The 25,613-nt window shown below is 36.0% G+C and overlaps 1 protein-coding gene across 1 annotated transcript in view; it reads left to right on the top strand.

Moving 5' to 3' along the window:
• Positions 1-25,613, top strand: part of LOC100667292 (netrin receptor DCC) — a 706,905-nt gene that overhangs the window by 628,879 nt on the left and 52,413 nt on the right. The window contains exon 13 of the mRNA XM_023543783.2: positions 5,193-5,303. Within this exon, the coding sequence (XP_023399551.2) occupies positions 5,193-5,303 (111 nt within the window). The remainder of the gene's footprint in view (positions 1-5,192; positions 5,304-25,613) is intronic.

The raw sequence follows: 25,613 nt of genomic DNA, 5'->3' as shown, positions 1-25,613 counted from the left end.
TACTACACCATGTCACCCGCCTTAGCTCACTTGATTGTGAATGATTGTGGCTATTTTGTGAACTGGTAGAAGATAATTGATAGTAAAAATAATTTTAACATTTATAATAATTATAATAGCCACATCCATCATTTGGTGAAATTTTGGCATACCAGCCACTATGCCAAAAGCTTTATATGTTTTCTAATTTAATCTTTATAATAATTTTTGATTTACATATTCCTACTTTATGGGTGAGAGAACTGAGGCAAAGAGGTAAGGCTAGCAAGTTTTTCAAGGGCACACAATAAGTGATGTACCAAAAATTCAAATCTAATTCTGCCTAAATTAAAAACTCACTCTCTAATCTCTTAAACTGCAGGTCATGTGTTACTGGGCATGGAGCATGAATGAGTGATTGTGTGAGTGTATAAAGGGATATAGGAATAATGCAAGAACGAAAGGAGAGATATTTATTAGATAATAAAAATTGAAGATTATCTTTGCATCTGCAGAAGCTGAATAATTCTAGAAGAGATTAAATCAAAGCTTCCTTAACCAATTGGTTTCAAAAATTATTATTTAATATTGCCACTAGCCCAGCTCAGGAAACACACCCCGGATAACGACTTCTAGAAATACAAGCACACACAGAAAGCCTTTGTTTACAGACTTGCCTCCCTCTATCCCACTACCGATGAATGAATGCATGAATGAATAAAAGCAGCATTGAAAGATCTTTCAATATCAGCTATCAGGGTTGGGCCAGAAAATTGCTCTTTCATGGTGGTGGTTAGTATAGCTCTTGAAGATACCTGTTCTTCCCAACAGAGTAACATGTTTTCTAAGCAGTAAACCAACGTAACTTTCTTTAAGCTGAATTTTGGGTTTTATTGATCTTTTACTGAGTTCACTGTCAGAATAAGATAAACATCAGTTCCATCCTGCCTTCCTAGTGTTCATTGTTCTGTTCTGGATGTAATTATTATAAACAGAGATTCCTTGCATATTTATATATGAAATATATATATGCTGTTGAGGTCCGTCTTGGGCTTCAGCCTTGGCAGGGGGGCCTTTGAAGAGAACAGAAGGGTCTACACAGCCCCCATAGGAGATAGGACAGAGACCAGAGTCTTCACTCAAGGGTAGTCCAGCCTCTGATTAAAACACCACACAGTATCCTTGCTTAATTTCCCTGAGCCTTCTCATTCTTATCTCTAAGATGGGAGTAATACTATAACCTATGCCTAAATCCCATAGTATTTGAAAATCAAGTTAGAAAACAACCTGCAAAGCACCATACAAATGTTAGTTAACTTTGTTTATCAAATGCTTGATTTTATAAATTACAAGCAGTTTGCCATTTGATCGTCACAGGAACACTAAAAGGTTGAAAGTAGGTATTATTAACTCCTTATTTTAGATGGGATGCTGAGACTAAAAGACCTTTCAGCACATCTGAAACTCGCCCCTTACAACAAAGAAGCAGGGACGTCTGCTGTCTAGAATTCTGAAGGTGATTCCCAGACTTCTTCTCTTAAAAAAACAAAACTTCTGGTTCTGCTTATCACCTCATCCTACACTTACCTAGACGCATCCTACACTTACCTCATCCTACACTTACGTAGAAAACGGTCACAGGTTAGATTCTGTTGCTAAGGGTTTGGTACAGAAAACACTAAATTTGGTAATCAGAAGGCCTGGGTAAATATATTCTGAAAGGGGAACTCTTTTTTTTTTTTTTAATACCACTGGGGGCATGTAAGATCTGTAAACAGTACTACAGTAAAGTAGATTCAGTATGACCTAAGGAAGAACTTTTCTAATAAGCAGAACTGTTGGAACCTGATTGGCTCTGTTAGTGAACTTCTCATTCCTAAAGGTATCTCTGGTTCATTTCTAGGACCACTTTGTTGGAAATGCAACACTAGTTGAACCATATGATTAGATATTACTTAATAATGGGACTCTCTGTACATACTTAAATATTTTATTAAACTTAATCTTTATGGGACAGTTCTACTCTGTCCTATAGGGTTGCTATGAGTTGGAATCGGCTTGAGGGCACTGGGTTTTTTTGTTTGTTTTGTTTTGTTTTGGGTTAATCTTGCATTTCTAGCTGTTGTACTGAGATTCCACATCTACATTCTAGAATAAATGGAAAATGAAAGACTTTTAGATAAAATACAGTGCTTGAAAGAAGTTTGGCAGGATTTTCAGAGTTACCTAGGGCACTAATCTGTATGGGATGCTAAAATTTCACTTAAAATGTAATATAGAAGGCCATCTGAGCAGCTCCCCTACTGTTGATGGTTGGAAGGGATATTCTGACAAATAGCTTGGGTTTGCCAGGTGAGACTCCATGGGAAACACTTGAAAAACAATATTTTGTCTCTAAACTGCCTTTTCATGTCCACTTCAAGTTATTTGCCGACTTTTTGTTTTATCCAAAATGGAATTCACCTGAACAATCCTGAATTCAAAATATCTAAATCAAAATTTGTCAGAATTATTGGGAGACATTTACATATCAACATATGGTGACATATTTTAACCAGCTTCTACGGATATGCATACAAATAATTACTTGACAGAAAAGTCAAATGAATGAACTGAATATTAGTCTTGCAGAAAGAGTTTCACTTATATGTCAAAATATTACATGTGATAAGACAGTGTGCTAGTCAGGGTTCAATCGGAGAAACAGAGCCAGTAGAAGATAAATATTTAGAAATTGATTTCAAGGAATTGCCTTGCATGATTGTGGGGCCAGCTGCTAAAGGCTGAAGTCGGTAGGGCAGACCATCAGGAAGGTTAGTCTGGGACAATTTTTTTTTTCTTCAGGGAAGCCTCAGCCCCACTCTTAAGGCCTTTCAACTGATTGAATCTGGCTGACCCAGAGTATCTAAGATTGTGGATTTTAATCCAACTACAAAGTTATTTTGTTTTATTTAAGGTGGAATTCATCTGAAAAATCCTGAATTCAAACTATATAAATCAAAATTTGTCAGAATTATAGGGAGACATTTACATATCAACTTATAGGGTTGCTATAAGTTGGAATCGACCCGACGGCAATGGGTTTAGGTTTTTTACAAAGTGCCGTCATAGCAACACCTAGATTAGTGTTTGACTGAATAACTGCAGACAGTAGCCAAGCCAAGTTGATACTTAAAACTAACCATCACTGATGGTATTTCAAATCAGTTGATGGAGACAGTACCGGCATAATTGTCTATCCATTATAGCAAAACAAATGAAGTTAAATCTCTACTTTGCATAATATAAAAGAGTATATTCTTGATGAATAAAAACTCTAATTCAGACAAAACCACTATGAAAGGCCTGGGCTGTGATGACTAGATAAGCATTCCGTCCTGGGGTTCTCTCCCTATTAACGTTTTAATTTCCCAGAAGAGTGCTGCAATCCTTCTGCTTAAGTCAACAACAGTGGCTAAAAAAACAAACCAAACCTGTTGCCCTTGAGTCCATTCCAACTCATAACAGCCCTATAGTACAGAGTAGAACTGCCCCATACAGTTTCCGAGAAGCTCCTGGTGGATTTAACTGCCAACTTTTTGGTTAGTGCCATAGCTCTTAACCACTATGCCACCAGGGTTTCCAACGGTGGCTAAGAAAAGGTGCAAAATGTCAACAAATGTCAGTCCAGTGCCATGTCAGCCAAAGGACAAATCCAGGTGAGTGGGAGCCTACTTGAGGCATGGTAAAGCCCTCTTTCCCAGAAGTATCTTTTTGCCACCTTGTTGATAATGTTGGATTTTATGGCTTTAACCTACATTGCCTTTGTCTTAAACACTGCTTTAGCAGATTAACTTTGTCAGATCTTTCCACAGTTGTTTTTGTGTGTGTACCTTCTAAATGTCAGGCACTGTAATGGGCTCTATAGATATCAATTAAAACACCAATCATAACAAAAACAACAGCAGCACCACCAGCAGTATTCTCAGTCCATGTCTTCATGTTGATTCCAATTTACCTTATAAAATTAGAACCTTTTTAAGAAGACAGCCTTTTGTGTTGTAGATAGCTTTTTGTGGGTAAATTTATCAAATTGTCTTTAACAGTACTATTATTGTACTATTTATTAAAGCCAACTGCCCCAGGACATTAATAGACCCTTTCTAATCATCATTTAACACACCACTTCCTATTAATAGTAAGTTAGAATTTCCCTTAATATCGAATTTTACTAATCTTCCTCTCAAAAAAAAAAAAAAAAAAAACTACAGATATGTAACTTTGTATATGATATAAGCATCATTTTCCCAATAATTTATTGTATTAATTTTTTGGCCCCAAATACTTTTGCCTATTGAGATTAATGGAAAAAATAGAAATTTTATTTTTATCAGGGTTGTTCAACTCCTTGAGGATTAGGATTTGCCAATTTAAACTGAGTTCTCAATATCTCAAAAAAATGTCATATGATCTTTTGACAAGTGCCATTTGTTTTACCATAGTTTGTCACGTTAATGAGCTACTTTGAGATTTAGATAAGAGTAAAGTTGTTTATATCAAAAATACCCACATTTCAGAGTAGTGATCCACAGGGGCTTTTCAGCCTACCTGCACTATCTGTGCTTTCTTAAGTGAACTCTAAGGTCATCACTGTGTATAATGTTATGTATCCAAATGATCAAAGACATTGGTTTTCTTCATGTTCTAGTATAGAAGCTAATATAAGACAAAGTATGCTTTGTGATAGTGTTGAGAGACAAAGCCCTGGTATTTTCTATTGAACTGCAGTTGCTTTGAATTCTTCTTTCTTGACCCTCACAAAAAACATAATCATTGACCTTGAATGAATGATGGAGACACGAGTTTTCAGATTGACTAGTCTTGATTTATGGGCAGGGCTCTTCTGGACTGTGAGGAAAAATGATCCTTGCTATTTTTGATTATTTCTTCGTTCTTCATATTTTATATTCTACATCTGCCCTAAGGCTATTTTCAAGGATACATTTTTTTTTTTTTAAGCTGGAAAAAAAATAAATGAGAATATATGAAAAATAATTTGATTTCTTGCTGTGATATCCCTGCCCTTTTGGCCAAAATAACAATAATTACCACAAAAATCACAAAACAATAGAAAGAATTTCTACGAGTGCTAAAATTTTACTAAAGCTTTTGAAAGCAGCTAAAAATGCTTATTGTTCAGTAACGTTTTTCCTTTCTGGAAAATTCTTTCATAGGATTGGAGAAAGGAAGTCAGTACAGTTTCCAAGTGTCAGCCATGACAGTCAATGGCACTGGACCACCTTCCAACTGGTACACAACGGAGACCCCAGAAAATGATCTCGATGGTAAGACTCATCCCTAATCACAACTACTCTGATCTTTGTTTCTTCATCTTCAAAAGGTCTTTTAAAAAAAAGTTGGTAAACACCATCATTGGGGGCATTTATTGCTTCTATCTCTTCAGAAAGAAGAAAAAAAAAACACTTTAATGAACATAGGGTCTTCAACAATACCATATAAATGGTAGATACTTGTCTTAGTTATCTAGTGCTGCTATAACAGAAATACCACAAGTGGATGGCTTTAACAAAAAGAAATTTATTCTTTCACAGTCTAGTAGGCTAGAAGTCTGTAATCAGGGTGCCAACTCCAGGGAAATGCTCTCTCTTTCTGTTGGCTCTGAGAGAAGGTCCTTCTCATCCATCTTCCTCTGGTCTAGAAGTTTCTCAGCACAGGAAACCTGGGTCCAAAGTACATGCTTTGCTCCTGTCACTGCTTTCTTAGTGTATGAGGTCCCCCAAGTCTCTCTGCTCAATTCTTTCTTTTATATCTCAAAAGAGATTGACTTAAAATACAACCTAATCTTGTGGATTGAGTCCTGCCTCATTAACATAACTTCCTCTAATCCTGCCTCATTAATATCATAGAAATAGGATTTACAACATGTAGGAAAATCATATCAGATGACAAAATGGTGGGCAATCACACAATACTGGGAATCATGGTCTAGCCAAGTTGACAGGTAGGTTTGTTCATTCTCCTGCCAGTCCATGGTATATTCAATATCCTTCCCCAACACCATAATTCAAAGGCATCTATTCTTCTTCAGCCTTCTTAATTCATAGTCCAGCTTTTCCGTGCACATGAGGCGATCAAAAACACCATAGCTTGGGTCTGTCAGGAGCACCTTAGTCCTCAAAGTAACGTCTTTGTTTTTCAACACTTTAAAGAGGTCTTTTAGAACAGATTTGCTCAACGCAATGCATCTTTTGATTTCTCAACTACTGCTTAAATGGGTGTTGATTGTGAATCCAAGTAAAATGAAATCCTAGACAATTTCAGTATTTTCTCCATTTATCATGATGTTGCTCATTGGTCCAGATGTGAAAATTTTTGTTTTCTTTTTGTTGAGGTGTAATCCATACTGAAGGCTGTAGTCTTTGCTCTTCATCAGTAAGTGCTTCAAGTCCTCTTCACTTTCAGCAAGCAAGGTTGGGTCATATTCATATCACAGGTTGTTAAGTAGTCTTCCTCCAATCCTGATGCTGCTTTCTTTTTCATATAGTCCTGTTTCTTGGACTATTTGCTCAGTATATAGATTGAACAAGTATGGTAAAAGGATGCAATCCTGGTGCTCACCTTTCCTGATTTTAAGCCACTCAGTATCCCCTTGTTCTGTTCAAATGACTGGCTCTTGGTCTCTGTACAGGTTCCTCATGAGGACAATAAAGTATTCTGGAATTCTCATTCTTCACAATGTTATCCATAATTTGTTATGATCCACACAGTTGAATGCCTTTGCACAGTCAATAAAAAGAGGTAAACATCTTTCTGGTATTCCCTGCTTTCAGCTAAAATCCATCTGACATGAGCAATGACATTCCTTGTTCCACGTCCTCTTCTGAATCCAGCTTGAAATCCTGGCAATTCTCTATTGATGTACTGCCGCAACTGCTTTTGAGTGATCTTCAGGAAAATTTTACTTGTGCGTGATATTAATGATACTGTTTTATAATTTTTGCATTCTGCTGGATTATCTTTCTTTGGAACAGACACAAATATGGACCTCTTGCAGTCAGTTGGCCAACTAGCTGTCTTCCAAATTTCTTGGCATAGATGCATGAGCACTTCCAGTGCTGCATCCATTTGTTGAAACATCTCAATTGATACTCCATCAATTCCTCGAGCCTTGTTTTTTACCAGTGCCTTCAGTTCAGCTTGGACTTCTTCCTTCAGTACCATAGGTTCTTGATCACATGCTACCTCCTGAAATGGTTGAACATTGACCAGTTTTTTTTTTTTTTTTTTGGTACAGTGACTCTGTGTATTCCTTCCATCTTCTTTTGATGCTCCCCACATTGTTCAATATTTCCCCCATAGAATCCTTCAATACCGCAACTCGAGGTTTGAATTTTTTCTTCAGTTCTTTCAGCTTGAGAAATGCCCAGCATGTCCTTCCCTTTTGATTTTCCAACTCCAGGTCTTTGCACATTTCCTTATAATAATTTACTTTGTTTTCTAGAGTTGCCCTTTGAAATCTTTATTTCAGCTCTCTTGCATCATTTCTTTGGTTTGTGTTAGCTATTTGATGTTCAAGAGCAAGCTTCAGGGTCTCTTCTGACATCCATTTTGATTTTTTCTTTCTTTCCTATCTTTTCAATGACTTCTCGTGTTCTTCATGTATGATGTTGTTGATGTCATTCCACAACTCATCTGGTCTTTGGTTATTAGTGTTCAACATGTCAAATCTATTCTTGAAATGGTCTCTAAATTAAAAAAGATTACTCTAGCCAAAGTGAAAAAATATATTAGAAGTTGATACACATGGGCCAATGCAGTTCAGCCAACTTTAGTATTATTAGATTTTACAGAAAAGTAACCTGTGGCCTAGAGGTATTACACTTGCCATTGTTGTAGCATCAGGAAGTTATGGAATTACATGATATCACACTTAGCAAAGCTCATACCCTTCACTAATAGATTAGGGAACATTCATTTGTGTATTCATTCTTTCAATACATATTTCTTGTTGAGAGTCTGTATATAACAGGCTTTATTCTAGATACTGGGGTAAAAACAATCATTAAAGCCTCAGCTCTCAAGGAGTATAAATTTTATTGAGATAGAGATAGATACTGATAAATGCTGTATATAGATCATTTCTGGCAAAGAAAAAGCATGGTAGAGAGAACAGGGTGCGATTAGGATGTGTTGTTTCATACAGGGGGATTGGAAGACCTCTTTTGTCAGGCAATATACGAACACAGGCTTTAAGAAAGTGAATGAGGCAGCTTGTGTATAGGACAGACAACAGCTTTCCATGCAGGAGGAACAGCAAGAACAAATATCCTGATGCCAGAAAAAAATTAACTGTTAAGCTACAGCGAGTAGGCCAGGCGGACTGGGCCTACAGTCATAAGGGTGTGATCTGTCTTATCTAACAATGAAAAAATGCCTAGCATTAACTATGAAAATATTTTTATGTTTCACTTAAGAAAATACTCTTAAAGTTTATATACTTGTGCTTTATTCACTCATCTACTGGCCCCACCTGAAAGCAGGGTAAACTTAGTCTAAAGTTTAACTGACTTGATCAACATCCAGCTGGTCACTCTGGAGCTGGAGCTCAGAACCAGGTTGTGTGAGTTGATGTCTAGTGCAGGTTACCAGAGCAAAGCCTCCCTAAACTCCTAGAACTGACCCAGTGACAATAGAAAACAGTGATTCAAGGCAGAAGATTCTAAGAAATGAGGTCATATCATTTACCCAAACCTAAGGGGCTGTATCTCTTACCGGAAGGCATGAAAATAAATGGAGCAGAGGTGCTAAAGGTCCTATAAAATATCCAGAATGAATGGGACTGTCCACTTGACTTATGTCCTCTTTCTCCTGACTCTGAATGAGTCACCATCAAAGTGGAACCAAAATACAAAATCACAGCTTCTCGGATGGCATAAAAACTCCTATTTAAGCCACGTTTTTCATATCTGTGCAATCTAAATATAATCCAGTTTGTACATCTATTTTAATCAAAAAATCGCTATGACTTGCCCATGATAAGGGTCTTAATAAACGCCGTTTAGTTGGATTTGTTCGAAATTTTTCATGCTCTTGGTTTAATAATGCTCCTGTTTCTGCATGCAGCATTCCTTCATATTTTTTCCTTATTTAAGGATTGATGCAGTTATTATGAAATATAATTAAGCACGTATAGGCTACTGAGTGACAGAAAGTACAAATTAAAAAGACAGGAACAGCTCTGCTGAGGCATAGGCCAATAATGGCTGGACTGATAGAAAAGACTCATGAAACAAGGAGAGCTAGAAGTCGAAATTTCAGGGTAAGGGTTTCTGAGAATTAGGATTTTGGGAAAGGTTATATGGGACAGCATAGTAGACATTCTTCAAAAAAAAAAAATGTCTTGGAGAAAATTATTTCTGCCACTAATATGTTAATACATTGCAACGCACTTCAGTTATTGTTTCTTTTTTCATTCATTCACCTCTTCGTGTCAACCATAATCGGTAAGACAATTTTTGCCTATGCCCATAGAGCTCTTAATATACACACTGGCGATCTAAAAAAAAGTCAATAAAAATTAATAGAAGAAAATTAGTGGAGCTGCCACTTATTGTACATGATACTGTCATAGATTATAATTTGCATTTGTTCACCTTGAAAACATAATGGAAACTAATAGCTTTTTCAGTGCATTTAACAATATAAAAGTGTGAGACAGGTATGTTTCACTTCCTTTTCAAAGCAGTATCTCACTTGGTGTAAGAAATAGGACCAAAGGCCTTCTAAATTTATTGACCCATGATCTCTTTTCACTAAATTAGTCCACTACATTGACTTCAGTTCCCTTTGCTTTTTCCTGTTTTTCTTCTTCTAACTGCATCATTCAAATATTTAAACATTTAAGTATTTGAGGAATTAATATTTGGGGCTATTGGACAAGCTCAGTAGTAGTCACTTGTAGCTCCAGAAAATTAATCAGCAAATAGAAATGGTGACTGTTCCTACTGTTTTCATATATATCTATGTCTGTGTATATCTGTAAATCCATCTATCTATCCATCCATCATCCATCCATCTATCTATGTTAAAATAGAGAAGTTTTCTCTAAGTTTCATATAATTTTAACTTATTTACAGAAATGCTTAAAGCATAAAATAAGAAATGAATGACTCTACCAAAAATTTCATGACTAATGTTGGAAAACTTTGAGTCCTAAGTATTCCAAACTCAGAAATGTTGGCATAGAGCTTCTTTGATCCTACTTAAATTATGGGTAAGAAGGAAGCAATCATTTTGAAAACAATGTGAAATGGGAGACATTCTTTGCTATAAAAAAAATAAAGAAATCTGCGTTGGAAGAAACCTGCAGCATTAGCACCCTGTTCTGTGTTGTATTGTGTTGTGTAACTCTTTCCCCCACAGCAGTTGCCTGGTAAATCCCACAGGAATGATCTACTCATTACTGTGCTGACTCTGAGCCAGCAAGTCAGCTAAACAGAGGTAGTGCTAGTTGCAGATTTCTATCTGTAACCGCCTTTCTCTTTCTGTGACTTCTGTAGTTCCTCTTACCTTCTCGGTTTAAGCAGTGTGAAGATGAACAGTAACTTGGAAAAATATCCCAATTCCTTACTGATCGCCCTTTTAATTAGTATATTTTGTTAAAGTAATTAGAAAGCCAAACCTCACTGTTTGTTCAGGGTTCCCTTGAAAGTGTGCTTGCTATTACTGACAGCTGGGAAGTTTTAAAATATTTATTTTATACCTCAAAATTTCAGCTTAAAAAAATCATCAGAACATTAGAATTCCCAAGATTCTTATGTAAATGTCATCCACAAGGATATGAGAGAATTTGTGATGAATTTCAGCAAGGTATCCTCCAGGAAATTGAGCTCGAGGATCTGTTTATGCTGCCTTTTTAATTATTAAGTAAACAGGTAGAAATTGATATATAAGATCAATAATGATATAATTTAAAATTAAACCTTTACCCTAAAGTGGAGGATCTTGGCTACCAAAAATCAGGAATGCAGAGACTTCTGAAAATGCAACAGTGATGCTGCAAAAACTGTGAATCTAGGGGCTGACTCTAATTTCCTGCCTCTAAGAAAATGTAATTAGCTATATTAGCCTGATTGGGTAATGGTAAGCTGGGTTTCTCATTACAAATTCATTTCATTAGACAAGTGAACCACAAAGACACCCTTATGGTTTGGAACCTGTACAATATATGATACTTGCTGATAACATGGTTGTGAGAAGGAGCACATTAAAGCTTGTTTTCAGAATAATGATAAAATCGAAGCAGGTGAGAATACCCAGAAACACTGCATATTAAAATTATATTCATCCAAAAAACAGAGTTCCAAAAATGGAAAATGTCTGGGCAGAAGATTGAGAAATGAGAAAAGTTTTTGACTGATTAGAAGAAATAGGACAGAGAAAGACGAAGGAAGGAAGAAAGGAAGGAAGGAAAGAAGGCCAGGAGGGAGGGAAAAATATATGTATGAGTTGTTGTCGTAGGCCAAATAATGTTCTCCTAAAATGTCCAGGTCCTAATCTTTGGGATCTGTGAACATATCATTTTACATGGCAAAAGAGACTTTGCAAGTGTAATTAAGTTAAAAACCTTGAGAAGGGGATGTTATCCTGAATTTTGCAAGTAAGCCCAATGTTTTCATGAGGGTCCGTTTAAGAGTGAAGCAAGAGGTCAGAGTGAGAGAAGAAGATATGACAATAGAAGCAGAGGTTACAGTGATGCAGGGTCTGGAGTCAAGGGATGAGGACAGCCATTAGAAGCTGGAAAGGGCACAGAAATGGATTCTTCCCGAGAGCCTGTAGGGGAAATGAAGCCCCACTGACATCTTGACTTCAGTCCACTGAGTCTGTTTTGGGACTTCTGATGTCTAGAATTGTTTAAGACAATGATAAATTTGTATTGTTTTAAGCCACTAACCGAAACTAAGCTGTTATAATTTGTTATAGCAGCAAAAGAAAACTAATACAGTTATCCAAAAGGAAAATTTTTGTGTGTGTTGATTCAGGTCACTGAAAATGATAAATATACTTGTACCAAAATAAATGTTTATCTAAATAAGATAAACCAGTTAGTTTGTGTTTTACTTTGGTTTCGTACTGGTATTATGTTGAGGCCAAAAGGTATGGAAACAATGAGCACTAAGCATGGAAAGTAGGTCAACAAAAGGGGAAAATAATATAGAAATGAGAGGCTCAAAAATCCATAATTTCATAGAGTCTAAGCATTTCAGGAAAGTTTTATTTTAGTAGGAATGAGAGGTAAACAGCATGCTCTATGATGATAAATTTACTTAGTGGATATGTAAAGAAAAAATAGCTAAAGTCCAAATTTTCTATGAGTTGATGGAAAATAACCAACATGTCAGAATTGTACGTATCCAACCAAATTTCAAAGTGGAATACGTAAATAACGCTTTTAAAAAATATTTTAGAATGTTTTTTAACATGTTGGATAATAAATATAAACAAAGCTTTACATAATGACATGCAGAAAATAAAAAATTTATAACAAAAATGAAAAATACATACCTCAAGATGAGAGATCAAGTACATCGGTTCTGAAATTGAACAAAACTGAATTGTTAAAAACAAAATTCAACTGTATACTTCTAAGACAAAGAAAAAAAGATCAGACAAAGAATGATCAGACTAAAACACTGATAGGATTCCAGGGAGATGATGACAATACATACATACATACATGCATGCATACATACATATATAGAAACATACATGAATGAAATGAATAATTTTATATTGATAACTAATATTATCTACAACTAAAAATGTGAATCATGAACCTTGAGACAGCAAATGTACAGCACTTAAAAAATACAAAGTATTTAAACAAAATATTTTCCAGAAATCAAAAGGCAAGGCCAGATTTGAAAAAAGTATCTTTTAAATGCATGGAACAAAATAAAAATCTGAACATGAAAAAAAATTTACCCACTGAAATGAGAAGTCATTGGATGAGTTAAATAACATATTAAACATAGCTGAAGAGAAAATTTATAAACAGGAAGATAGATCTAAAGGAATTTTACAGAATACAACATAGAGGGACACATGGATAAAGAATTAGAAAAGAGTTTAAAAGTCACAAAAGATAGAATATTTACCATATATCAATCATAATTACAAAAGAAAATAGAAAGAATGAGGAAAGAACACTTTTGAAGAAATAAGAAATGTTACTTTTTCAGAGTTGCTGAAATACATAGAATATCAAATTCAGGAATAATATTGTATCATAGACACAATGTACAATACCTAAGATAAAGGCAAAGAGTTGTTTTTGTTGTTGTTATTTGCTGTCAAGTCAATACTGGCTCATGGCAACCCCAAGAGGACTTTTAAATCCCCCAGAGAGCAGATTCCTTATTCAGGGACTACAATTGTGCTGATGAAAACTTTTGAACAGCAACAATTAAACCAGAAATCAATAAAATATCTTCAAAGCACTGATGAAAAATTGCTGTAATCTGAGAATTATATATACAACTAAATAATTATTCATGGAAAGGAGAGGCATAAAAAAACCTTCCCGTAAAGAAAAATGTAAAATTTAGCACCATTGTCTTTATTTCAAAGGATATTCTTAGGAAAGGAAGGAGGGAGGGAGGAAGGAAACGCTTCTAGAAGATTAGAGAAAGTGGTAAGCAAAACAACGTAATGTGAGTAACCCACTGCTGTTGAGTCAATTCTGACTCTTAGTGATACTACAGCACTAAACAAATTATGACTATATATGTATATATATAATATTTTGGAGGGTTAAATGTTGGACACAATATAGGTGCCATTATTTTGAAAATAGAGATCATGCTTAGCTTTACCTTTTAAGTTATACATGATGGCAAAATTGAAAAGGTAATCATAGAAAGATATATAGTATATAATTTATTATCCAGTAGAGAAGAAAAAAATAACAAGAAAAAAAAATCTTTGCTATGTCCAAAGTCACAAAAGAAGAAAATAATTTTTATGGGAAAATAGAATAGAGAAATAGGAAGTGCATAATAAAATGTTAGAAATTATTCCTAATATAGTAATTACAATAAATATGAATGTATTAATCTCACTAGTTAAAGGATAGGTTGTTAAATAGGATTTAAAAAATCCAGATCTCTGATATTTATAATAGACACACCTATCATATTAAGATATGGAAAAGCTGAAAGCAAAAGAATAGAAAAAAATCATACTAACAAAAATCAAATTTTTGGGTTTCTTTTTGGGAATGTTTTAAAACCAAAAACACCTTCAGGCATGTCAGTATATAATGATAAAATGATTGACTTACAGAAATATGTGAATTGTTACAGAAAAATGTAAATACGAACATGCCTTTTATAACATATTGTTGTACTGGTTAAGCAAATCTTAATAGGACTTTATGTATAAATTGACAGGCCCACATTCACATTTGAACATGCTTTTCTTACTACAGAAGCAGTAAATGTACAATATAACCAAAAAATAAAAATAAAAACATCCACTGCCATTGAGCTGATTCCGACTCATAGCGACCCTATAGGACAGAGGAGAACTGCCCCTTAAGGTTTCCAAGGAACGACTGGTGGATTCGAACTGCTGACCTTTTGGTTAGCAGATGAACTTTTAAGCGCTGCACCAACAGGGCTCCAAATGTACGTTATAATTTTTTTAAACTACTAAATGTATGCCATAGTTGCTAAAAAGTATAACCAAAAAAAAAAAACCCCAAACACGTTGCCATCGAGTCGATTCCAACTCATAGTGACCCCATATAGAAAGCAAAAATAAAAACACAAATCTCACTACCCAGAGATTATAAACATATACAGAATATTTTTGTTTTCAAAAACTAGATCATGTGATACATGCTTTCCTTCAATCTTCTTTTTTTGATTATGTTGTTTTTATTTTTACAAATTATTATTTTACCTAATACACTGATCATACTCAAATTTCCCCAACTGCTGCAAAATTTTTCTTTACAGGTTTTTGTATAAACTGTTATCCAACCCAGGACCACACATTGCATCTAGTTTTTATGTCCCTTAAACCTCTTGATCAAACACAATCCCTTTTTTACTACTCTGCCCTATCGAAAAGACTGGGCTGGTTGCCCTCTAGAATGTCTTACCAGCTAGATCCGTCTATTTATTTCTTGTGGTATCATTTCACTCGTACCTCTCTTTTCCATATTTCCTGTGATCTAATGCTTTCATGATTTGCTTGACTTCTTCTAAGTATGATGTAAGAAATAATATCGTGGGCTCTGTAGTCTTACTACCTAGAGTTACATTCTGCTCTACTCCCTGTATAATCTTTGGCAAGAAGCTTAACTTCTCTGAGCTCTGAGTTTTCTCATCTGTAGGTATGGTGTACAACAGTATCCATCTCAGGGGTCTTTGTGAGAATTAACTGTGATAATGGCAATAAAGTGCTGAGCAGTGTGTCTGACATATATAACACTCAAAAATGCTTATTATTTTTGCTAAGTTACACCTCAGACTTTGACTGAAGTTCTCTTTGGTATAGTATAAAATATTACTACCATTGGTCTGAAACGACGCTACTCCTTGTTCATGATGATAAAACCTTGTCTGCATTAAGGGACTAGGAGTCTTCCCTATGATATAAAAGCAGGGCCTGCATTCAGTACATCTTAAAACCTACCATCTAATGAAGATATACATTAAAGAGGTGTCATATAATTATATCAACAGATGCAAGAAGGTATTTTATAAAATTAGGCAGTCACTACCACTTTAAAAAATAATAATAATTTTTATGAAAATAAAAGGAAACTTTCAAAATTTTATCGTTTTCATAAAAAAATAAAATAAAGCAAACATTATGCTAGATCATAAAATATTAAACCCATTGTCTTTAAGATCCAAACAAGCCAGGGACACTTCCAACCACTTCTGTTACAGAAGAGTGTAGAGATTTTGGTGAAGAAGAAGAAAAAAAAAAAAACTAAGCAGTAACATTTTATTATATAAGGGAAAAATATATTACTTTTACAGATGGTGTGATTGCATATTTGGAAACTCTAAAAGCTATACTAAAAATCTATTAGAACTAATTAGAGAATTTAACAAGGTACTAGGTTTCAAGGTACATATACAAAAAGACAGTTTTTTTTTTCTATGTATTACACATAAACACTAAAAAATGCATTCATAAAGCAAATATAATACCTACAGCCAAATGTAATAAGATGTAAATGTATATGAAGAAAATCATAACATTTATTAAAAGATATAAAATAAGACATGTATAAATAGAAATATATGTTCCTGGGTGGGAAATCTTACATAATATAATCATTAATAATAAATTTAACACAAGTCTAACAAGCATAAACTTTATATGGTAAAATAAATGTAAAAGAATTCCAAGACATTTTGAGAAAAGCGGAAGAAACAATAACATTTACTATAAAGCCTGATTTAAAATGAATATAGTACTGTTTACCATAGGAATGAACAAACAGACTGTGTAACAGAATGTAGAGAACAGAAACAGTTCTTGGTGTATTTAAGAAATAAATTAAAAAAAAAAAAAGTTGGCGTTTCAGCTTGTTTAAACTATTCTATAGTACATTAAATATTTTCCTTCTCTTACATCAAACTAGTTGGCAGTGGTTGATTGTGGTGATGGAATTGAAGACAAAAAAAATAATAATAATAAACTCATAGCAACCTTATAAGGCAGAGTAGAACCACTCCATAGGGTTTCCAAGGAGAAACTGGTGGATTTGAATTGCCGACATTTCTGGTTAGCAGCCAAGCTCTTAACCACCCCTCCACCAGCCCTCCACTGAAGGCAAGGGAGAGGAAATTATTATTTCTTATGTAATGCAAAAAATGGAAAGATCATGCATGGGTGGTTTTAAGGATTTTTTGTTGTTGTTTCTTTTGGTATTTTCAAGTATAGCAAAGATAGAGGGCTCAGAAGTAAATCCTTTTATATAATTGGGAATTGTGAGCTGATCTCTCAAGGTACCATTCTTTTTAATGCTGATTGTATTTCCCTTTTGGGGTTCTTCAACTTGGAACTGGTACCACTCTCCACCAGTCATCCAGAAACCTCCCTGTAGTCCTTGGCTCCTCCATTTCACTCCCTGGCAACATCCCATTCAATTGCTCAGACCTGTAACTTCTACTTTCATAATAGACCTGGGATCCATCCTCTCCTCTCCATCCCCACCATCATGCTTTATATTAGGTGCTTATCATTTGTCACTTTAAAATAATCTCCCACCTGCTCTCTTGAGATCAGCTTGCTCCCCCTTCCCTGCAGACTCCATGGTGTTGCCAGAGTGATTTTCCTTAACCAGATCTGATGGTACCATTTTCCTACTCAAATGCTTCCTGATGTGGTTTACCCTCAGCCTCAAGTCTGACATTCCAGCATGTCTTTACATTATTTGTCCTTCCCTCCAGATGCACTTTCTCGCATGCATCATATCTCATGCTTCTGCACTTAATGTCATCTCTGCCTGAGTGTCATTTCACATGTATTTCACACCTACTTGTCCTTTGAAACTCAGTGGACATTTTACTTCTAGGAACCATTTTATTATCTGAGTTTCATTCAAATGTCTTTCCTCTAAACCTTCATAGCACTTGGGCATAATCTGTTGTGGCATTCGTCACATTCTTCTCAGTAGAATAGAAATAAAAACCATGCTTTATTTGACTTGAACTTCTCAGTGCTTTAAACAGTGCATGTTACATAGTAGATGCTCCATAAAATATTGAATGAATAGATAAATATATAAGCATTTGTGCTAGGTATATATATTAAACTCATACAATTTATGTAGTTTGATTCTTCACTGGTTTTCATCCTTATAATTGGAAAATAATTACCAGTAAATGGCAACTAGAAATGTCATTTGCTCTTTTTGGTATATTTTTCCTTCAATTAAGAATGCAATCTCAAGAGTGTGGTGGGACCAAGATGGCTGACTAGCTAGAAGCTTCTGCAGATCGCTCTTGCAACAAAGACTCAAAAAAAAAAAAAAAAAAAATGAATCGATTACATACACGACAGTCTATGAAGACTGACCATCAAACAGAACTAAGGAGTTGATCTGAGTGACAGGGGAGCAAAAAGCCATGCGCTGAAGCACCAACTGCTTCCAAAGCCAGCATCCCACGCCACAGCCTTGAGCCCTCCCGGTTGTCTGGTGCCAGAGTGGTGGGGCTGATCATGGCTTACTGAGAAGGGGCAAGCACAGGATGCAGCTCTAATCCCCTGGAGTAACCTCAGCGGGGACCCAGCCAGCACATGCAGGCCGTACACTGATGCGGCTGACAGGAGAGTGAAAAACCATGGGAAAGCAGCCACTGGATCCAGAGCCTAGAGCCAGCGTCCCAGTCAGAAAACCTTGGTGCTGAGCTTTGAACTAAGTGCTGAGGAGCTGATCATGGCTTCCTGAGACGGAGAAAGCACAGGACGCAGCCCTAACCTTCAGGGTCAATCTCGACCCAGCCAGTGCACACTGGCTACATGCTCCTCTGGAATCTCAAATAAAGCAGTCCTCACCAAACAAGATGAGTAACTTTGTCTCTATTGCCACACTACTCTCTCCCCTATCTATCTGATCCCTCCCCTCCCTGCCCCAGCTGGCTTCATTAACATTGGAATTTCCTGGGCCAGGGAGTGAAGTGCTCTGCAGGATTTTTTTTTTTCTTCTTCTTCTTCTTTTTCTTTTTCTAACCCATTCTCCGGGCCTGAGAGAAGCAGCAAGTAATAATCGGGGGAAAAATCCTCCCCTGACTTCCCTAAACTGGAATTATAATATAGAACTAGCTCCAGACAAGCATAAGAGATCCATAGTCTTTGGCTTTCATCTCTACAGAGAACCAGGTGGCTATTATAATGCAAAGGCAACCCTGATAGAGATCTGACTGTAATTGTTTTAGCTGAGCAGTGGAAAGACAAGTTTTGGAGGTCTGATACCTCTCTAGCTATTAAACAGAGACCTCACTGATTCACAGCAGGGAACCGAGGGCTGAAGCTCCACCCACACCACCTAGCCACCTGCTAAAGGGGTCTGAGGATACTGACACCTACCAATCTGCAGAGATACAAGCATTGGATGCCTAAGGTACAGTTGCAGAGCCCACCCACCAGAGAGCTCGAGAGAATAGAGGCACTCCTCCCTCACTGGCATGTGGGAGAAGGTTGCCAGCATCCTGCCCCCCCCGGAATGTGACCCCCTTCTGCTACTAGAATCTGGTGCATACAACCATCACCACTACTCCTCTAAGTTAATGGGTGACAGCCTACACTGCACACTAGGTGACCTACTATCAAGACACCTAAGCTGATTCTATTCAAGAATAGTGAAAGGACTCATAGGCTCATATATCTGGTAACAACTCAAATCATCTGGTAGTATGACACAAGTGATTCAAAGGCTACAACAATCAAGACAGCACAATCTAGTAGCCCATCTGGGTGTATTGAAACAAAACAAAACAAGAAGATAAGATTCAGTAGGCAAATGTAAAATAAATCATTACAATATCTTATAGATGGCTCGGAGACAGCAGTTGATATCAAATCACATACGGAAGCAGACCATAATTGCTTCTACAAACCCTCAAATCAAAGAATCAAAATCTTTCCCAAATGAAGATACATTCTTGGAATTGTCAGCTGTAGAATATAAATAACTAATATACAGAATGCTTCAAGACATCAGGGATGACCTCAGAAATGAAATAAGGCAATCTACAGAAAAAGCCAAGGAACACACTGATAAAGCAGTTGAAGAAATCAAAAAGATTATTCAAGAACATAGTGAAAAAATTAATAAGCTGCAAGAATCCATACAGAGACATCATTCAGAAATCCAAAAGATTAACAATAAAATTACAGAATTAGACAATTCAATGGGAAGTCAGAGGTGCAGAATGGAGGAATTGGAATGCAGAGCAGGGGAGTTGGAGGATAAGGCAAATGACACTAATATAGTTGAAGAAAAACCAGATAAAAGAATTTTAAAAAATGAAGAAACCCTAAGAATCATGTGGGACTCTATCAAGAAGAATAACTTGCATGTGACTGAAGTTCCAGAACAGGGAGGGATAACAGAAAATACAGAAAGAATAGTTGAAGATCTGTTGGCAGAAAACTTCCCTGACATCGTGAATGATGAAAGGATATCTATGCAAGATGCTTATCGAACCCCATACAAGGTTGATACCAAAAGAAAATCACCAAGACATATTATCATCAAACTTGCCAAAACCAAAGATAAAGAGAAAATTTTAAAAGCAGCCAAGGATAAATGAAAAGTCACTTACAAAGAAAAATCAATAAGAATAAGTTCAGACTACTTGGCAGAAACCATGCAGGCAAGAAGGCAATGGGATGACATATATAGAGAGCACTGAAGGAGAAAAACTACCAGCCAAGAATCATATATCCAGCAAAACTCTCTCAGATATGAAGGTGAAATTAAGACATTTACAGATAAACACAAGCTTAAAGAATTTGCAAAAACCAAACCAAAGCTACAAGAATTACTAAAGGAAATTCTTTGGTCAGAAAATCAATATCAGAAACCAAAACAACACAAGGTCACAGAACAGAACATCCTGATATCAACTCAGATAGGGAAATTGCAAAAACAAAATAAGATTGATTTAAAAAAATGCTCAAAACAGGGAATCATTGATGTCATTATGTAAAAAATTGCAATAATCAAAAAAGAGGGACTAAATACAAGAGGCATAGATCTTCCATATGGAAAGGAAAGCAAGGCAATATAGGATGATACAAGTTAGGTTTTTACTTAGAAAGATAGGGGTAAATATTAAGGTAACCACAAAGAGGCCTAACAATTCCAGACTTCAAAATAAAAACCAAAATAAACATAATGACTCAGCAAAAATAAATTCAACTACTATGAAAATGAGGAACACACAATTTATAAAGAAAAACTTCTCAGCACAAAAAAGTGGAAAAATGAAATTGTCAACAACACACACAAAAAGGCATTAAAACGACAGCGTTAAACTCATACTTATCTATAATTACGCTGAATGTAAATGGACTGATTCCACCAATAAAGAGACAGAGACTTGCACACTGGATAAAAAAACACAATCTGTCTATATGCTGCCAACAAGAGACACACCTTAGACTTGGAGACACAAATAAACTAAAACTCAAAGGATGGAATAAAATATGTCAAGCAAACAACAATCAAAAAAGAAGAGGAGTGGCAATATTAATCTCAGACAAAATACACTTTAAGGTTAAATGCACCACAAAAGATAAAGAAGGACACTACATAATGCTTAAAGAGACAATTTACCAGGAAGATATAACCATATTAAATATTTATGCACCCAATGACAGAGCTGCAAAATACATAAAACAAACTTCAATAGAATTGAAAAGTGGGATAAACACCTCCACAATTATAGTAGGAGACTTCAACACACCACTTTTGGTGAAAGATAGGACATCCAGTAAGAAGCTCAATGGAGACACAATAGATCTAATTGCTACAATCAACCAAATTTACCTCACAGACTTATACAGAATACTCCACCCAACAGCTGCAAAGTATACTTTTTTTCAAGTGCACATGGAACATTCTCTAGAATAGATCACATATTAGGTCATAAAACAAACCTTTGCAGAATCCAAAACATCGAAATATTACAAAGCATCTTCTCAGACCATAAGGCCATAAAAGTGGAAATCAATAACAGAAAAATCAGGGAACAGAAATCAAATACTTGGAAACTGAACAATATCCTGCTCAAAAAAGACTGGGTTATAGAAGACATAAAGGAGGGAATAAAGAAATTCAGAGAATCCAATGAGACTGAAAACACTTCCTATCAAAACCTCTGGGACACAGCGAAAGCAGTGCTCAGAGGTCAATTTATTTCAATAAATGCACACATACATAAAGAAGAAAGAGCCAAAAGCAGAGAACTGTCCCTAAAACTTGAACAAATACAAATCGAGGAACAAAAGAAACCCTCAGACACCAGAAGAAAACAAATAATAAAAATTAGAGCTGAACTAAATGAATTAGAGAACAGAAAAACAATTGAAATGATTAACAAGGCCAAAAGCTGGTTCTTTTGAAAAAATTAATAAAATTGATAAACCATTGGCCAGACTGACTAAAGAAATACAGGAAAGGAAACAAATAACCCAAATAAGAAATGAGATGGGCCATATCACAACAGACCCAACTGAAATTTAAAGAATCATATCAGATTACTACGAAAAATTGTACTCTAATAAATTTGCAAACCAAGAAGAAATGGATGAATTCCTAGAAACACACTACCTACCTAAACTAACACAAACAGAAGTAGAACAACGAAATAGACCCATAACAAAAAAAGAGATTGAAAAGGTCATCAAAAAACTCCCAAGAAAAAAAAGCCCTGGTCCAGATGGCTTCACTGCAGAGTTCTACCAAACTTTCAGAGAAGAGTTAACACCACTACTACTAAAGGTATTTCAAACCATAGAAAAGGATGGAATACTACCTAACTCATTCTATGAAGCCAGCATATCCCTGATACCAAAACCAGCTAAGGGCAGTACAAAAAAAGAAAATTATAGACCTATATCCCTCATGAACATAGATGCAAAAATCCTCAACACAATTCTAGGCTACAGAATTCAACATCATATCAAAAAAATAATCTACCATGACCAAGTGGGATTTATAACAGGTATGCAAGATTGGTTCAATATTAGAAAAACAATTAATGTAATCCACCATATAAATAAAACAAAAGACAAAAACCACATGATCTTATCAATTGATGCAGAAAAGCCATTTGGCAAAGTCCAACACCCATTCATGATAAAAACTCTCAGCAAAATAGGAAGAAGGAAAATTCCTCAACACAATAAAGGGCATTTATACAAAGCCACAGCCAACATCATCCTAAATGGAGAGAGCCTGAAAGCATTTCCTTTGCGAACGGGAACCAGACAAGGATGCCTTTTATCACCGCTCTTATTCAACATTGTGCTGGAGGTCCTAGCCAGAGTAATTAGGCTAGATAAAGAAATAAAGAGCATCCAGATTGGCAAGGAAGAAGTCAAATTATCTCTATTTGTGGATGACATGATCTTATACACAGAAAACCCTAACGAATCCTCAAGAAAACTACTGAAACTAATAGAAGAGTTCACCAGAGTATCAGATTACAAGATAAACATACAAAAATCACTTGGATTCCTCTACATCAACAAAAAGAACATTGAAGGAAAATCACCAAATCAATACCATTCACAGTAGCCCCCAAGAAGATAAAATACTTAGGAATAAATCTTACCAGAGATGTAAAAGATCTATACAAAGAAAACTACAAGAGACTACTGCAAGAAACCAAAAGGGACTTACATAAGTGGAAAAACATACCTTGCTCATGGATAGGAAGACTTAACATTGTAAAAATGTCTATTCTACCAAAAGCCATCTACATATACAATGAACTTCCCATCCAAATTCCAATGACATTTTTTAATGAGATGGAGAAACAAATCATCGACTTCATATGGAATGGAAAGAAGCCCTGGATAAGTAAAGCATTACTGAAAAAGAAGAAGAAAGTGGGAGCCCTCACTCTACCTGATTTTAAAACCTATTATACAGCCACAGTAGCCAAACCACCTGGTACTGTCACAACAACAAACACATAGACCGATGGGACAAAATTGAGAACCCAGATATAAATCCATCCACATATGAGCAGCTGATATTTGACAAAGGCCCAGTGTCAGTTAATCGGGAAAAAGATAGTCTTTTTAACAAATGGTCCCGGCATAACTGGATATCCGTCTGCAAAAAAATGAAGCAGGACCCATACCTCACACCAAGCACAAAAACTAACTCTAAATGGATCAAAGACCTGAACAGAAGTCTAAAACAATAAAGATCATGGAAGAAAAAATAAGGACAAAGTTAGGAGCCCTAATACAAGGCATAAACAGAATACAAAACATTACTAAAATGATGAAGAGAAACCAGATAACTGGGAGCTCCTAAAATTCAAACACCTATGCTCATCTAAAGACTTCACCAAAAGAGTAATAGACCACCTACAGACTGGGAAAAAATTTTCAGTTACGACGTCTCCGACCACAGCCTGATCTCTAAAATCTATGATTCTGCTAAAGCTCAACCACAAATAGACAAAAAACCCACTTAAAAATTGGGCAAAGGATATGAACAGGCACTTCACTAAAGAAGATATTCAAGCGGCTAAGAGATACTTGAGGAAATGCTCTCAATCATTAGCCCTTAGAGAAATGCAAATTGAAACTACTGTGAGATTCCATCTCACTCCAACAAGGCTGGCATTAATCCAGAGAACACAACATAAAAAATATTGGAGAGGCTGTGGAGAGACTGGAACACTTATACATTGCTGGTGGGAATGTAAAATGGTACAACCACTTTGGAAATCGATTTGGCATTTCCTTAAAAAGCTAGAAATAGAACTACCATACGACTCAAGAATCCTACTCCTCAGAATATATCCTAGAGAAATAAGAGCCCTTACACGAAAAGATACATGCACACCCATGTTCGTTGCAGCATTGTTTACAATAGTAAAAAGATGGAAGCAACCAAGGTGCCCATTAATGGATAAATGGGTAAATGAATTATGGCATATACACACAATGGAATTCTATGCATCGATAAAGAGCAGTGAGGAATCTGTGAAACATTTCATAACATGGGGGAACCTGGAAGGCATTATGCTGAGTGAAATTAGTCAGTTGCAAAAGGACAAATATTATATAAGACCACTATTATAAGAACTTGAGAAATAGTTTAAACTGAGAAGAACACATTCTTTTGTGGTTATGAGAGGAAGGAGGGAGGGAGGGTATAGAAGAGGGGTATTTACTAATTAGATAGTAGATAAGAACTACTTTAGGTGAAGGAAAAGACAACACTCAATACAGGGGAGGTCAGCATAACTGGACTAAACCAAAAGCAATTTCTTGAATAAACTGAATGCTTTGAAGGTCAGCAAAGCAGGGGCAGGGGTTTGGGGACCATGATTTCAGGGGACATCTAAGTCAATTGGCAAAACGAAATCTGTTAAGAAAACATTCTGCATCCCACTTTGAAGTGTGGCATCTGGGGTCTTAAACGCTAGCAAGCAGCCATCTAAGATGCATCAATGAGTCTCACCCACCTAGATCAAAGGAAAATGAAGAACGCCAAGGACACAAGGTAATGACGACCCCAAGAGACAAAAGGGCTACATGGACGAGAGACTACATTATCCTGAGACCAGAAGAACTAGATGGTGCCCGGCCACAACCGATGACTGCTCTGACAGAGAACACAACAGAGAACCCCTGAGGGTGCAGGAGAACAGTGGGATGCAGACCCCAAATTCTCATAAAAAGACCAGACTTAATGGTCTGACTGAGACTAAAAGGACCCCAGCAGTTATGGTCCCCAAACCTTCTGTAGGCCCAGGACAGGAACCATTCCTGAAGCCAACTCATCAGACATGGATTGGACTGGACAATGGGTTGGAGAGAGATGCTGATGAGGAGTGAGCTACTTGCATCAG

Source organism: Loxodonta africana, chromosome 11 (genome assembly GCF_030014295.1).
Source record: "Loxodonta africana isolate mLoxAfr1 chromosome 11, mLoxAfr1.hap2, whole genome shotgun sequence".
Lineage (NCBI taxonomy): Eukaryota > Metazoa > Chordata > Mammalia > Proboscidea > Elephantidae > Loxodonta > Loxodonta africana.
The sequence above is the reverse complement of the archived record's forward strand: the minus strand, read 5'-3'. Positions and strand labels throughout refer to the sequence as shown.